Source organism: Carettochelys insculpta, chromosome 3 (genome assembly GCF_033958435.1).
Source record: "Carettochelys insculpta isolate YL-2023 chromosome 3, ASM3395843v1, whole genome shotgun sequence".
Lineage (NCBI taxonomy): Eukaryota > Metazoa > Chordata > Testudines > Carettochelyidae > Carettochelys > Carettochelys insculpta.
In genome coordinates this window covers 210,191,157-210,207,192 of record NC_134139.1, presented here as the reverse complement: position 1 = coordinate 210,207,192, position 16,036 = coordinate 210,191,157, and the positions used below count along the sequence as shown (strand labels likewise).

At 68.8% G+C, this 16,036-nt stretch overlaps 1 protein-coding gene across 1 annotated transcript in view; it reads right to left on the bottom strand.

Annotated features, from left to right (window-relative positions):
• The window catches only part of DPYSL5 (dihydropyrimidinase like 5), a 72,821-nt gene that overhangs the window by 43,611 nt on the left and 13,174 nt on the right, over positions 1-16,036 (bottom strand). The window contains exon 2 of the mRNA XM_074989074.1: positions 15,091-15,249. Coding sequence (XP_074845175.1) covers positions 15,091-15,249 — 159 coding nt within the window. The remainder of the gene's footprint in view (positions 1-15,090; positions 15,250-16,036) is intronic.

The following is a 16,036-nucleotide window of genomic DNA, read 5'->3' as shown; positions in this document are numbered from 1 at the left end:
TAGGGGAGTGAGAATGGCCCCAGCGCAGCCCCAGCCGGGCGGGGGGACAGCCCCAGTGTGGCCCCGGCCTAGGGGAGGGAGAATGGCCCCAGCGCAGCCCCAGCCGGGCGGGGGAACAGCCCCAGTGTGGCCCTGGCCGAGGGGAGAGAGAATGGACCCAGCGCAGCCCCAGCCGGGCGGGGGGACAGCCCCAGTGTGGCCCTGGCCTAGGGGAGGGAGAATGGCCCCAGCGCAGCCCCAGCCGGGCGGGGGGACAGCCCCAGTGTGGCCCTGGCCTAGGGGAGAGAGAATGGCCCCAGCGCAGCCCCAGCCGGGCGGGGGGAACAGCCCCAGTGTGGCCCCGGCCTAGGGGAGGGAGAATGGCCCCAGCGCAGCCCCAGCCGGGCGGGGGGACAGCCCCAGTGTGGCCCTGGCCTAGGGGAGGGAGAATGGCCCCAGCGCAGCCCCAGCCGGGCGGGGGGACAGCCCCAGTGTGGCCCTGGCCTAGGGGAGGGAGAATGGCCCCAGCGCAGCCCCAGCCGGGCGGGGGAACAGCCCCAGTGTGGCCCTGGCCGAGGGGAGAGAGAATGGACCCAGCGCAGCCCCAGCCGGGCGGGGGGACAGCCCCAGTGTGGCCCTGGCCTAGGGGAGGGAGAATGGCCCCAGCGCAGCCCCAGCCGGGCGGGGGGACAGCCCCAGTGTGGCCCTGGCCGAGGGGAGGGAGAATGGACCCAGCGCAGCCCCAGCCGGGCAGGGGGAACAGCCCCAGTGTGGCCCCGGCCTAGGGGAGCGAGAATGGACCCAGCGCAGCCCCAGCCGGGCGGGGGGACAGCCCCAGTGTGGCCCTGGCCTAGGGGAGCGAGAATGGCCCCAGCGCAGCCCCAGCCGGGCGGGGGGACAGCCCCAGTGTGGCCCTGGCCTAGGGGAGGGAGAATGGCCCCAGCGCAGCCCCAGCCGGGCGGGGGGACAGCCCCAGTGTGGCCCCGGCCTAGGGGAGGGAGAATGGCCCCAGCGCAGCCCCAGCCGGGCGGGGGGACAGCCCCAGTGTGGCCCTGGCCTAGGGGAGGGAGAATGGCCCCAGCGCAGCCCCAGCCGGGCGGGGGGACAGCCCCAGTGTGGCCCTGGCCTAGGGGAGGGAGAATGGCCCCAGCGCAGCCCCAGCCGGGCGGGGGGAACAGCCCCAGTGTGGCCCTGGCCGAGGGGAGCGAGAATGGCCCAGCGCAGCCCCAGCCGGGCGGGGGGAACAGCCCCAGTGTGGCCCTGGCCGAGGGGAGCGAGAATGGCCCCAGCGCAGCCCCAGCCGGGCGGGGGGACAGCCCCAGTGTGGCCCCGGCCTAGGGGAGGGAGAATGGCCCCAGCGCAGCCCCAGCCGGGCGGGGGAACAGCCCCAGTGTGGCCCTGGCCGAGGGGAGAGAGAATGGACCCAGCGCAGCCCCAGCCGGGCGGGGGGACAGCCCCAGTGTGGCCCTGGCCTAGGGGAGGGAGAATGGACCCAGCGCAGCCCCAGCCGGGCGGGGGGACAGCCCCAGTGTGGCCCTGGCCTAGGGGAGGGAGAATGGACCCAGCGCAGCCCCAGCCGGGCAGGGAACAGCCCCAGTGTGGCCCTGGCCTAGGGGAGGGAGAATGGCCCCAGCGCAGCCCCAGCCGGGCAGGGGGACAGCCCCAGTGTGGCCCTGGCCTAGGGGAGGGAGAATGGCCCTAGCGCAGCCCCAGCCGGGCGGGGGAACAGCCCCAGTGTGGCCCTGGCCTAGGGGAGGGAGAATGGCCCCAGCGCAGCCCCAGCCGGGCAGGGGGACAGCCCCAGTGTGGCCCTGGCCTAGGGGAGGGAGAATGGACCCAGCGCAGCCCCAGCCGGGCGGGGGAACAGCCCCAGTGTGGCCCTGGCCTAGGGGAGGGAGAATGGCCCTAGCGCAGCCCCAGCCGGGCAGGGGGACAGCCCCAGTGTGGCCCTGGCCTAGGGGAGGGAGAATGGACCCAGCGCAGCCCCAGCCGGGCGGGGGGAACAGCCCCAGTGTGGCCCTGGCCTAGGGGAGGGAGAATGGCCCCAGCGCAGCCCCAGCCGGGCGGGGGGAACAGCCCCAGTGTGGCCCTGGCCTAGGGGAGGGAGAATGGACCCAGCGCAGCCCCAGCCGGGCGGGGAACAGCCCCAGTGTGGCCCTGGCCTAGGGGAGGGAGAATGGCCCCAGCGCAGCCCCAGCCGGGCAGGGGGAACAGCCCCAGTGTGGCCCCGGCCTAGGGGAGGGAGAATGGCCCCAGCGCAGCCCCAGCCGGGCAGGGGGACAGCCCCAGTGTGGCCCTGGCCTAGGGGAGCGAGAATGGCCCCAGCGCAGCCCCAGCCGGGCGGGGGGACAGCCCCAGTGTGGCCCTGGCCTAGGGGAGGGAGAATGGACCCAGCGCAGCCCCAGCCGGGCAGGGGACAGCCCCAGTGTGGCCCTGGCCGAGGGGAGGGAGAATGGCCCCAGCGCAGCCCCAGCCGGGCAGGGGGAACAGCCCCAGTGTGGCCCCGGCCTAGGGGAGGGAGAATGGACCCAGCGCAGCCCCAGCCGGGCAGGGGAACAGCCCCAGTGTGGCCCTGGCCTAGGGGAGGGAGAATGGACCCAGCGCAGCCCCAGCCGGGCGGGGGGACAGCCCCAGTGTGGCCCTGGCCGAGGGGAGGGAGAATGGCCCCAGCGCAGCCCCAGCCGGGCAGGGGGACAGCCCCAGTGTGGCCCTGGCCGAGGGGAGAGAGAATGGCCCCAGCGCAGCCCCAGCCGGGCGGGGGAACAGCCCCAGTGTGGCCCTGGCCTAGGGGAGGGAGAATGGACCCAGCGCAGCCCCAGCCGGGCAGGGGGACAGCCCCAGTGTGGCCCTGGCCGAGGGGAGAGAGAATGGCCCCAGCGCAGCCCCAGCCGGGCGGGGGAACAGCCCCAGTGTGGCCCCGGCCTAGGGGAGGGAGAATGGACCCAGCGCAGCCCCAGCCGGGCGGGGGGAACAGCCCCAGTGTGGCCCTGGCCTAGGGGAGGGAGAATGGCCCCAGCGCAGCCCCAGCCGGGCAGGGGAACAGCCCCAGTGTGGCCCTGGCCTAGGGGAGGGAGAATGGCCCCAGCGCGGCCCCAGCCGGGCGGGGGGAACAGCCCCAGTGTGGCCCTGGCCTAGGGGAGCGAGAATGGACCCAGCGCGGCCCCAGCCGGGCGGGGGGACAGCCCCAGTGTGGCCCTGGCCTAGGGGAGGGAGAATGGCCCCAGCGCAGCCCCAGCCGGGCGGGGGGAACAGCCCCAGTGTGGCCCTGGCCTAGGGGAGGGAGAATGGCCCCAGCGCAGCCCCAGCCGGGCGGGGGGAACAGCCCCAGTGTGGCCCTGGCCTAGGGGAGGGAGAATGGCCCCAGCGCGGCCCCAGCCGGGCGGGGGGACAGCCCCAGTGTGGCCCTGGCCTAGGGGAGGGAGAAAGGACCCAGCGCGGCCCCAGCCGGGCGGGGGGAACAGCCCCAGTGTGGCCCTGGCCTAGGGGAGGGAGAATGGCCCCAGCGCAGCCCCAGCCGGGCGGGGGGAACAGCCCCAGTGTGGCCCTGGCCTAGGGGAGGGAGAATGGACCCAGCGCAGCCCCAGCCGGGCGGGGGGAACAGCCCCAGTGTGGCCCTGGCCTAGGGGAGGGAGAATGGCCCCAGCGCAGCCCCAGCCGGGCAGGGGGACAGCCCCAGTGTGGCCCCGGCCTAGGGGAGGGAGAATGGCCCCAGCGCAGCCCCAGCCGGGCAGGGGAACAGCCCCAGTGTGGCCCTGGCCTAGGGGAGCGAGAATGGCCCCAGCGCAGCCCCAGCCGGGCGGGGGAACAGCCCCAGTGTGGCCCTGGCCGAGGGGAGCGAGAATGGCCCCAGCGCAGCCCCAGCCGGGCAGGGGAACAGCCCCAGTGTGGCCCCGGCCTAGGGGAGGGAGAATGGCCCTAGCGCAGCCCCAGCCGGGCGGGGGAACAGCCCCAGTGTGGCCCTGGCCTAGGGGAGCGAGAATGGACCCAGCGCAGCCCCAGCCGGGCGGGGGGACAGCCCCAGTGTGGCCCTGGCCTAGGGGAGGGAGAATGGACCCAGCGCAGCCCCAGCCGGGCAGGGGGAACAGCCCCAGTGTGGCCCTGGCCTAGGGGAGGGAGAACGGCCCCAGCGCAGCCCCAGCCGGGCGGGGGAACAGCCCCAGTGTGGCCCTGGCCTAGGGGAGGGAGAATGGCCCAGCACAGCCCCAGCCGGGCGGGGGGACAGCCCCAGTGTGGCCCTGGCCTAGGGGAGGGAGAATGGCCCAGCGCAGCCCCAGCCGGGCGGGGGGACAGCCCCAGTGTGGCCCTGGCCTAGGGGAGGGAGAATGGCCCCAGCGCAGCCCCAGCCGGGCGGGGGGACAGCCCCAGTGTGGCCCTGGCCTAGGGGAGGGAGAATGGCCCAGCGCAGCCCCAGCCGGGCAGGGGGAACAGCCCCAGTGTGGCCCTGGCCTAGGGGAGGGAGAATGGCCCAGCGCAGCCCCAGCCGGGCGGGGGGACAGCCCCAGTGTGGCCCTGGCCTAGGGGAGCGAGAATGGACCCAGCGCAGCCCCAGCCGGGCGGGGGGACAGCCCCAGTGTGGCCCTGGCCTAGGGGAGGGAGAATGGCCCAGCGCAGCCCCAGCCGGGCAGGGGGACAGCCCCAGTGTGGCCCTGGCCGAGGGGAGGGAGAATGGCCCCAGCGCAGCCCCAGCCGGGCAGGGGAACAGCCCCAGTGTGGCCCTGGCCGAGGGGAGGGAGAATGGCCCCAGCGCAGCCCCAGCCGGGCAGGGGGAACAGCCCCAGTGTGGCCCCGGCCTAGGGGAGGGAGAATGGCCCCAGCGCAGCCCCAGCCGGGCGGGGGGAACAGCCCCAGTGTGGCCCTGGCCGAGGGGAGGGAGAATGGACCCAGCGCAGCCCCAGCCGGGCGGGGGAACAGCCCCAGTGTGGCCCCGGCCTAGGGGAGGGAGAATGGACCCAGCGCAGCCCCAGCCGGGCGGGGGGACAGCCCCAGTGTGGCCCTGGCCGAGGGGAGGGAGAATGGACCCAGCGCAGCCCCAGCCGGGCAGGGGAACAGCCCCAGTGTGGCCCTGGCCTAGGGGAGGGAGAATGGCCCCAGCGCAGCCCCAGCCGGGCGGGGGAACAGCCCCAGTGTGGCCCCGGCCTAGGGGAGGGAGAATGGCCCCAGCGCAGCCCCAGCCGGGCGGGGGGACAGCCCCAGTGTGGCCCTGGCCTAGGGGAGGGAGAATGGCCCAGCGCAGCCCCAGCCGGGCAGGGGGACAGCCCCAGTGTGGCCCTGGCCTAGGGGAGGGAGAATGGACCCAGCGCAGCCCCAGCCGGGCGGGGGGACAGCCCCAGTGTGGCCCTGGCCTAGGGGAGGGAGAATGGCCCCAGCGCAGCCCCAGCCGGGCGGGGGGAACAGCCCCAGTGTGGCCCTGGCCTAGGGGAGGGAGAATGGACCCAGCGCAGCCCCAGCCGGGCAGGGGGAACAGCCCCAGTGTGGCCCCGGCCTAGGGGAGGGAGAATGGCCCCAGCGCAGCCCCAGCCGGGCAGGGGAACAGCCCCAGTGTGGCCCTGGCCTAGGGGAGGGAGAATGGCCCCAGCGCAGCCCCAGCCGGGCAGGGGAACAGCCCCAGTGTGGCCCCGGCCTAGGGGAGGGAGAATGGCCCCAGCGCAGCCCCAGCCGGGCAGGGGAACAGCCCCAGTGTGGCCCTGGCCTAGGGGAGGGAGAATGGCCCCAGCGCAGCCCCAGCCGGGCGGGGGAACAGCCCCAGTGTGGCCCTGGCCTAGGGGAGGGAGAATGGCCCCAGCGCAGCCCCAGCCGGGCAGGGGAACAGCCCCAGTGTGGCCCCAGCCTAGGGGAGGGAGAATGGCCCCAGCGCAGCCCCAGCCGGGCAGGGGAACAGCCCCAGTGTGGCCCTGGCCTAGGGGAGGGAGAATGGCCCCAGCGCAGCCCCAGCCGGGCGGGGGAACAGCCCCAGTGTGGCCCTGGCCTAGGGGAGGGAGAATGGACCCAGCGCAGCCCCAGCCGGGCGGGGGGACAGCCCCAGTGTGGCCCTGGCCGAGGGGAGCGAGAATGGCCCCAGCGCAGCCCCAGCCGGGCGGGGGGACAGCCCCAGTGTGGCCCTGGCCTAGGGGAGGGAGAATGGCCCCAGCGCAGCCCCAGCCGGGCGGGGGAACAGCCCCAGTGTGGCCCTGGCCTAGGGGAGGGAGAATGGACCCAGCGCAGCCCCAGCCGGGCGGGGGAACAGCCCCAGTGTGGCCCTGGCCTAGGGGAGGGAGAATGGCCCCAGCGCAGCCCCAGCCGGGCGGGGGAACAGCCCCAGTGTGGCCCCGGCCTAGGGGAGGGAGAATGGCCCCAGCGCAGCCCCAGCCGGGCGGGGGGACAGCCCCAGTGTGGCCCTGGCCGAGGGGAGGGAGAATGGCCCCAGCGCAGCCCCAGCCGGGCAGGGGGAACAGCCCCAGTGTGGCCCCGGCCTAGGGGAGGGAGAATGGCCCCAGCGCAGCCCCAGCCGGGCGGGGGGAACAGCCCCAGTGTGGCCCTGGCCTAGGGGAGGGAGAATGGCCCCAGCGCAGCCCCAGCCGGGCGGGGGGACAGCCCCAGTGTGGCCCTGGCCTAGGGGAGGGAGAATGGCCCCAGCGCAGCCCCAGCCGGGCGGGGGGACAGCCCCAGTGTGGCCCCGGCCTAGGGGAGGGAGAATGGCCCCAGCGCAGCCCCAGCCGGGCGGGGGGACAGCCCCAGTGTGGCCCTGGCCGAGGGGAGGGAGAATGGACCCAGCGCAGCCCCAGCCGGGCGGGGGGAACAGCCCCAGTGTGGCCCTGGCCTAGGGGAGGGAGAATGGCCCCAGCGCAGCCCCAGCCGGGTGGGGAACAGCCCCAGTGTGGCCCTGGCCTAGGGGAGCGAGAATGGACCCAGCGCAGCCCCAGCCGGGCGGGGGGACAGCCCCAGTGTGGCCCTGGCCTAGGGGAGCGAGAATGGACCCAGCGCAGCCCCAGCCGGGCAGGGGGAACAGCCCCAGTGTGGCCCCGGCCTAGGGGAGCGAGAATGGACCCAGCGCAGCCCCAGCCGGGCGGGGGAACAGCCCCAGTGTGGCCCTGGCCTAGGGGAGGGAGAATGGCCCCAGCGCAGCCCCAGCCGGGCGGGGGGAACAGCCCCAGTGTGGCCCTGGCCTAGGGGAGGGAGAATGGACCCAGCGCAGCCCCAGCCGGGCGGGGGAACAGCCCCAGTGTGGCCCCGGCCTAGGGGAGGGAGAATGGCCCCAGCGCAGCCCCAGCCGGGCGGGGGGACAGCCCCAGTGTGGCCCTGGCCTAGGGGAGCGAGAATGGACCCAGCGCAGCCCCAGCCGGGCGGGGGGACAGCCCCAGTGTGGCCCTGGCCTAGGGGAGCGAGAATGGACCCAGCGCAGCCCCAGCCGGGCGGGGGGACAGCCCCAGTGTGGCCCTGGCCGAGGGGAGGGAGAATGGACCCAGCGCAGCCCCAGCCGGGCGGGGGGACAGCCCCAGTGTGGCCCTGGCCTAGGGGAGGGAGAATGGACCCAGCGCAGCCCCAGCCGGGCGGGGGGACAGCCCCAGTGTGGTCCCGGCCTAGGGGAGGGAGAATGGCCCCAGCGCAGCCCCAGCCAGGCAGGGGGACAGCCCCAGTGTGGCCCTGGCCTAGGGGAGGGAGAATGGCCCAGCGCAGCCCCAGCCGGGCGGGGGGACAGCCCCAGTGTGGCCCTGGCCTAGGGGAGCGAGAATGGACCCAGCGCAGCCCCAGCCGGGCGGGGGGACAGCCCCAGTGTGGCCCTGGCCGAGGGGAGGGAGAATGGACCCAGCGCAGCCCCAGCCGGGCGGGGGGACAGCCCCAGTGTGGCCCCGGCCTAGGGGAGGGAGAATGGCCCCAGCGCAGCCCCAGTGTGGCCCCAGCCTGGGTGGGGGGCTTGTCCACAGCACTATGTCCCTAGTGTGACCCCAGCCGTCAGAGGGGGCAGCAGAGACCAATGCTTGGGACTGGAGATACAGAACTGCTGGGGCCCTGAGCAGCAGCCAGGGGCCAGGCCTGTGCCTAGGAGCCCCCCCGCTGCCATGGCAGGGGCTGAAGCAAACCCCTCGGCGAGGGTCACCCTGGCAGGGGCTGGACTTGTGCGCAGGGGGCGATGCTACCGCAGTCCGGCCTGAACTTCCCAACACTGGTACACTGCCGGGGGTTGGCATCAAACCTGGTGCCAGGTGGAGCCAGGGAGGGGTCTACGGAAAGCTGCTGACTGGCTGGTTCTGTGTAAGCTGCTCCTGTGCAGGGACGGGTGTTGTGCTTGTGTTTCGAACGTGAGACCTCAGCGGGAGGCTTGGCCAGTTGCTGCGAAAGGGCCCTCGTCAAGGGACGCTGAGAACCCTCACTTCAGTCCAGCACGTGAGCCAGGGCTGCCAGGGAGAGGGGCACGGACAGGGGACCTGCCCACACGACAGGCTCCATCTCTGCTGGATTCCCCACAGGGAGAACCAGGGAATTCCCTCCACAGGGGCCAGGGGATAAAGGGCCCTGGGGCTCCTCCATCTTTGTCTGCAGCCCGGCTCCTCCCTTCAGGAGCATCTCTGCTCCCAGCTGAGCCCGGAAGGATCGCTGACCTGCCCTCACACAGGACGTACTCCAGAGACTTAAGGCAGCTGCCTGCCCCCCTCAGCTGCCGCCTGTGCTGAGACCACCGGGACCGGTGTGCGGCACTGGATTGCTCTGACCGTTTTACTCTCACCCATTTCTTTCCTTTCTAATAACCCTTTAGACCTGAGATCCCAAAGGACGGGCCCAGGGCGCTCGGGGGTCAGATCTGAGGTACACGCTGACCCGGGGTGGGGCTGGAAGAACCTGTGTGGCTTTGGGGAGGTTGGTTTCCATAACCTGCCCCCTGCACGAGGTGCTGGAGTGACACAGCTGGAGCGTCTGAGGGAGCAGCCTGTGCGACTTCTTGCTGGCCAGTGGGGCGGCTCGTGCGACAGGTCTGTGAAGGACCCCCAGGCTTGGGCTGCACATAGCCCTGTCTGTGAGCAATTCACCGTGATCTGAGCCCCTCAGCGCTGCCCCAGCCTGCGGATATGACATGGAAAGAGCCTGGGGGCACGCAGACAGGCCAGCGGAAAGCTGTGGCCAGCAGAAGCCAGCAGAGGAATGGCCGTGTGCTCAGGGGCAGCCCTGGCTTGCAGCCTGCTCTGGGGTGGGAACAAGGAAGCTGCACACCAGCCCGACTTGCACAGAGCCCCACTGGGCCCCCAGCAGCTGCCCAGCACAGAGCGGCCAGGAATGGAGGCTCGAAAGGGCTGCGCATGGCACTGCCAACGTGCAGGCCCATATCCCGGCTCCCAGGCTCACCTGCCAGGGCCACATGCCCCAAGTCACTGATGCCAGTGGTGCCGGAGGCCTTGGGCTGGGCTCCAGCCGTCTGTGCTGGGGCCAGGGGCCCAGGGTGTGGAGAGCCCAGCCTGCACTGGTCTGTGGTGCCAGGGCAGCAGCTGCGGCTGAGGGGTGGGGAGGGCTTAGCAGGGGGTGAAAGCAGCTCAGAGTGGAGTCTGGGGCAGGGCAGCTGTTGGCAGTGGCTCCAGTAACTGCTCTCCAGGCCCAGGCCCCATTAGCTCCAACGCCTTTGCACCCCTCGGCAGTGGGGCACCTTGCATGGGCCAGGTAGCCCCCAGCCAGCCCCCCAGTGTGTATCTGGAGACACGGCAGGGGAGCCGCCACCCCTCAGAGCTCCAGGGAGAGCAGGGGGCCAGAGGCACTTGCCGACCACAAGCCTTGGGCCACGGCTCGAGCCCACCCAGGAACCAGCCGCCATTCGAGGGTGCTGCCTGGCCCTGCACCGCAGACACGGCATCCCCCGCCCTGGTGCCGGCCCCAGCAGGGATGCGCAGAGCCGGCGTCCCCCGCCCTGGTGCCGGCCCCAGCAGGGATGCGCAGAGCCGGCGTCCCCCGCCCTGGTGCCAGCCCCAGCAGGGATGCGCAGAGCCGGCGTCCCCCGCCCTGGTGCCAGCCCCAGCAGGGATGCACAGAGCCGGCGTCCCCCTGTGATGGAGTGGGGGATACCTGTGTGTATGTGAGTGGCTCACAGAGGGTGTGGGGCTCCTGCTGAGGGTAACCTTAATGACCAGGTAACACCTTTGTACTGCAGACAAAGGAGGAGGTGGAGCCTGAGGGGTTTGAATTGGAACTGGGAGTTGGAAGCAGTTAGTCTGGGCTGAGGGAGAGAGAGACAAAGGAGGGGGCAAGGCCCCGGCTCTGGGGGCCCCTCGGGGCCTCCTCTCCCCAACATGAATTGGACTGGCTGTCTCTGCCTGCTGCACTGACTCCTCTGTACGATGCTGTGTCCTGTCGGCTAATAAACCCGCTGTTCTCCTGCTAAGTGAGAGACTCTCCTGCCTGCGGACAGGGTGCAGAGGTTGGGGGACCCCAGAACCCCATCACACTGGTGTGAGAAGTGGGATGTTCTGCACCCCGAGGATGGAGCATCCAGCAGTAAGTGACCGGGGCCCTGGAAGAAGTGGGGCCTGCGAGACCCAGGTGTGCTGAAGGGCAGTGAGGTGCAGCTCCCCAAGGCAGAGGGGCCTGCGGCCGAACCCAAGCAACTGCGGTCGTGGTCCTCGAGAGGGGGTGTCACACCCGAGGAGGGGTTACTCCTGGGAATCTGTTGGAGTCAGTCCCAGAAGGTGGAGGGGCCGAGAGCCCAACCCCCAGGAACAAGTGACCCCTGAGGAGGCTGACGCTGAATGAGTTCTTCCCAAGACAGGGTGCTCATGGTCCCTGAGAGCGGGTGTCACACTGAAGAAGGGGTTCTGCTGGGAGTCTGTTGGAGTCGGTCCCAGAGGGCAGAGGGGCCTACGGCCTAACCCTGGGCAGCTTGTGACCCGCAAGAAGCCTGGCACACTGAAGGGATTCTTCCAGGAAGCGTCGGGTGCAGAGGGCATCAGCCTGAGAGCCTGCAACCACGCTCAGCAACTCCGCTGTGAAGTGGCAGCACCTGGAAACTGAATCGAGATTAAAGAAGCTGGACAAGGCAGCGTGGATGTGCAGTGGCAGAGCTGAGGGTTAAGGAAAATCCTGCAGAGGTGAGCTTGGATCGGGGCAGGGAACCCTGGACTGCCTGGAGCTCTGAACCGAGTGGCCTGCCACAGCTCAAGGAGGGAAGGAGCGATTCCAACCCGTCTACTAGTGGCCAAGACAGACCTGTGAAGAGTTTTCCAGGCCTGGGCCGAGGAAGGTGCCTGTGTGTCTGTGCAGGAAAGCAGCTGATCCACTGGGAATGGCAAGTTGTCTGTGAGAGAAGCTGCTTCACCTTCTGGGTGTGTGGAGACCAGCCGGGGGGCTGGGACAAAGGAGAGAGTGTCTCCCATTGTCTGTCTGTGTTGAACAGCAGCAGCAGCCTGGGGAGAGAGCAGAGCCTGCATTTGGAAAAGGTGCCAGTGAGGAAACTAGCCCATTGTCTGAGGAGGATTCCCCAGCCTGGGGTGGCTGGAGAAGGAACAACCAGAAAAGAGCATTCCAGGTGTGACTGACTCCAGCCATGGGGGCTGGAGCAGAGGGAATGGCTCTGGGATGGGCAGTGGTGTCCCTGCTAAGGACACTGGTCCTTGGTGCAAGAAAAGTGCTTCTGCTTCTGGGGAAGTGAATCCTTTGCCTGAGCCTGTGGGGGCTCGAGATGGAGCCAAGATCCCAGAGCTGGATCTGAGGGCAGCTGAAGCCCAGATGGGAAGTGGGCCTACCTCTGTGTCTCTCAGGGAGGATGATGCTTTAACTCGGTCTAATCCAGTTAGTATCATCAGGGAATCCCAGAGACCAGACGATTCTGGTACTTGTTCTTTGCCTGATGCTGAGGTGTTACTGGGAGGGGGTGAGAGGACTCTGTCCTACCAGAGTCATCCTCTCTCCAGGACACAAGAACAGATGGGCAATGGAGTTAAGCTGACTGATGAAGATAAAGGAGCTGGTAGCAGAAGGGAGGAAAGGGACCCTAACCTTCTGTCCGGTGGTACTGGCTGTCTGCCTGGAGGGGGATTACGTGGGAATCTGCCTGATGGGCCAGAAGTGACCCTGGGTGTAGGTGAACCCCAGGAGCTGGTTGTGGCTCAAGGGAGCAGTGCCCCTGTGGAACCAGACAGGGGTGAGTTGTTGTTTGGGGGAGCTCTTGAGGAAGAGAATTTCCCTGAAACTTTTCCTGACCCGTCTGTGGGGACTGCAGAAAATGGGAGTGAGGTGAAGGAGAGTGAACAGGAAAGGTGCTTGTCTGTAAGCACCAGAGCAGCCCTTTGCCTGGGGAGAAGTTTGTTTCAGCTCCTGATGGCCAGGACCTGCCTGAGTGTGAAACCACTGGCTGTGCTCTGCAAGGGTCCAAAGCAGGCAGGGTAAAAGTTTCTCAGGAATTGGAAGCTGGTACAAGTAAAGTAAAAACTATCAGGGAATGTGAGCAGCCCTGTGAGAACCAAGTAAAACAGCTGCACAGCCAATCTCTGTAGGATGCAGGAGAGGTTCAGCAATTCCCCATCTCCAGATGCTAGAAACACTTATATTCTCACACTGGACTCCAATTCTGATTCCACGGGGAGGCAGAAGTTGGAGGTAAAAGGACAAAGGAGCTTTGGGCCTGGTGGGCCAGTAAGGGATAAACAGGGATTCCTTCATGTGGACTCTGCGTCTGGGACTCACAAAACAACACTCAGAAAGCAGTTTGGTTTGCAAATTTCCAGGCTGGCTGGGAGGGGGCCGTCTCCCTGAGATCATCAATGGCCCAGCTCTTGTTAGAAGGGAGGGCACAGTCAGAGAGATCAAATTTCCACCCCAGGGGGCAAGGGAGAAGATTAGAACTTGATGGTGCTAAGAAAGGCCTCAGCCATTTATCCCCAAAATACCAGATTCTCAAGGAGGTTGCACAAAGGTTGTGGTCTACCAAAGAGCAACGTAAATGTACAGTTGCAATGGGTTTGTTCTGTTACTCACGCTGACTGCTGTAACCAAGGGGTGCTGCTACCAAAAGCTGTAAAATTGTACCATGTACTGAATGTTTGGAAAGAGCCATTTGACATGATGACATTGATGTAGAAGCATGAATTGTATGTTGAAGGAGTCTGTAACTCTGAAATGTCACCATTGTTCCCTGTAACTAGTCTTGCAACCTCTCACATGAGGAGGAACTTTCCAAATCTATTGTGTGGCGTGGAAGGGGAAACTGAGGCACACAACCATTCTGGTGGTCTGGCTAAATGCCAAGGGTGGAAGCATTTGTACCTTCTTTTACTGGACTGTAACTGAATTCCAAACATGGGCTGGAGCATCTGTATGGGCTCTGCCCACCCGACTTGAGAACGTGGCTGACGGACCGGGGCCGAAGCAGGGAGACTGACGAACCCAAGGGAACTAAAGGGACTTGCCCGGCTGCATCATATGAAAAGGGCCAAGACCAAGCTCCTGACTTGGAGCCTCCCCCAGCAGGACTATGATGTGGAGGTGGTGCACATCAAGGGGAGAACAGAGGGTACAGCCGATGCCCTGTCACAAGGGGAGGGCCCCGAACTTCCCCAGGTCACCAGCTGAGTGACCCCGCTCAGTTCGGTCTGGAAGGGGGGAGAGATGTGATGGAGTGGGGGATACCTGTGTGTATGTGAGTGGCTCACAGAGGGTGTGGGGCTCCTGCTGAGGGTAACCTTAATGACCAGGTAACACCTTTGTACTGCAGACAAAGGAGGAGGTGGAGCCTGAGGGGTTTGAATTGGAACTGGGAGTTGGGAAGCAGTTAGTCTGGGCTGAGGGAGAGAGAGACAAAGGAGGGGGCAAGGCCCCAGCTCTGGGGGCCCCTCGGGGCCTCCTCTCCCCAACATGAATTGGACTGGCTGTCTCTGCCTGCTGTACTGACTCCTCTGTATGATGCTGTGTCCTGTCGGCTAATAAACCCGCTGTTCTCCTGCTAAGTGAGAGACTCTCCTGCCTGCGGACAGGGTGCAGAGGTTGGGGGACCCCAGAACCCCATCACACCCCCGCCCTGGTGCCGGCCCCAGCAGGGATGCACAGAGCCGGTGTACCCCGCCCTGGTGCCAGCCCCAGCAGGGATGCACAGAGCCGGCGTCCCCCACCCTGGTGCCGGCCCCAGCAGGGATGCGCAGAGCCGGTGTAACCCGCCCTGGTGCCGGCCCCAGCAGGGATGCGCAGAGCCGGTGTACCCCGCCCTGGTGCCGGCCCCAGCAGGGATGCGCAGAGCCGGTGTACCCCGCCCTGGTGCCGGCCCCAGCAGGGATGCGCAGAGCCGGCGTCCCCCGCCCTGGTGCCGGCCCCAGCAGGGATGCGCAGAGCCGGCGTCCCCCGCCCTGGTGCCGGCCCCAGCAGGGATGCGCAGAGCCGGCGTCCCCCGCCCTGGTGCCGGCCCCAGCAGGGATGCACAGAGCCGGCGTCCCCCGCCCTGGTGCCGGCCCCAGCAGAGATCCTCAGAGCCGGCGTCCCCCGCCATGGTGCCGGCCCCAGCAGGGATGCACAGAGCCGGCGTCCCCTGCCATGGTGCCGGCCCCAGCAGAGATCCTCAGAGCCGGTGTCCCCCGCCCTGGTGCCGGCCCCAGCAGGGATGCGCAGAGCCGGCGTCCCCCGCCCTGGTGCCGGCCCCAGCAGGGATGCACAGAGCCGGTGTCCCCCGCCCTGGTGCCGGCCCCAGCAGAGATCCTCAGAGCCGGTGTCCCCCGCCCTGGTGCCGGCCCCAGCAGGGATGCACAGAGCCGGCGTCCCCCGCCATGGTGCCGGCCCCAGCAGAGATCCTCAGAGCCGGTGTCCCCCGCCCTGGTGCCGGCCCCAGCAGGGATGCGCAGAGCCGGCGTCCCCCGCCCTGGTGCCGGCCCCAGCAGGGATGCACAGAGCCGGCGTCCCCCGCCCTGGTGCCGGCCCCAGCAGGGATGCGCAGAGCCGGTGTCCCCCGCCCTGGTGCCGGCCCCAGCAGGGATCCGGGGTGGCTCCTGCAGGACAGCAGTGGTCTCATGCCAGGCTGGGAGTTCAGGAGTCAGTCCAGGGGCAGCTGCTCAGGGCGCCAGTCGCTGGGAACAGCCCCCAGCCCAGCTGTCCCAGGCAGAGCCACGCAATACAGACAGCAAGAGGGACGGGCGAGCCCCAGCCCCTCCCAGCTAGAGCCCCGGGGTCCTCACTCACCTTGGGGGCCCACCAGGTGATGCCCACGTGCAGGGCGTAGTCACAGCACACCTTGGGGTCGGCCAGGCTGCGGCACCTCTCGTAGGCGTCCAGGAGGGAGGTCTCCCTGTCAGGCAGCACGTGGCCGATGACCATGGTCGTCCCTCCAACCAGGGCAGCCTGGGGGGACAGGAGGGGAGGGCAGCTGAGTCTCTCTGGGTGGGACAGCAGGGCCGTTACATCAGGCATCGCCCGGCCCCAACAGGGCCGCCAGGTGGTACCCTGGGGCTCCTGCCAAGCCCTGCTCCTGGCAGCGCTCTGCAGGGGCGGGGGTTGGGGCGCACCGCTGCCAAGCGGATGGGCAGGGGCGACAGCCAGATGGGATGGAAGAGGAAATGTCTCTTGGGCCTGACAAGGCTGGGGTGCTCTGAGCTTCCGCCGGAGCCAGGCGCAGGGCCCCGTGCTGCAGCATCTCAGCAGTGGCCTCTCTCCCCAGGGAGAGCTGGGACGGGACAGATAAGGACTGAGCCCAGTCGCCTGAGGCCCAGGCACATGCCCCCCTGCCCTCCACGGGGCAGCCAGCCATTCTGGCCGGTCAGCCCAGCCCGGGACTAGCAAGCCAGAGCAGGCCATGGGCCCAGCTGTGGTGGGGAGGTGCTGATTCCCCGCACAAGAGCAGCCAGGCACCCAGCTCCCTGCACAGCCGGAGCCAGGGCTGCAGCACCGGCCTGAGAGCAGCTGCTTCTCTAAGAGGGACCCTGCTCCTGGTGGGCTGAGGGGACCCGGAGGGGCCAGCACCAGCTGGCTGAGTGGCCTGATGGAGCCGTGAGCTGGGTCAGACTCCAGGACTGGAATAGCAGGTGCCCATTAGCCCAACACCTGTTAACTGTGGCACTCGTTAGCCCAACGCCCACTGCCCTGTTCCTCATGAGCTTGCCACTTCGGCACCTGCAGGCTCCAGGGGCCC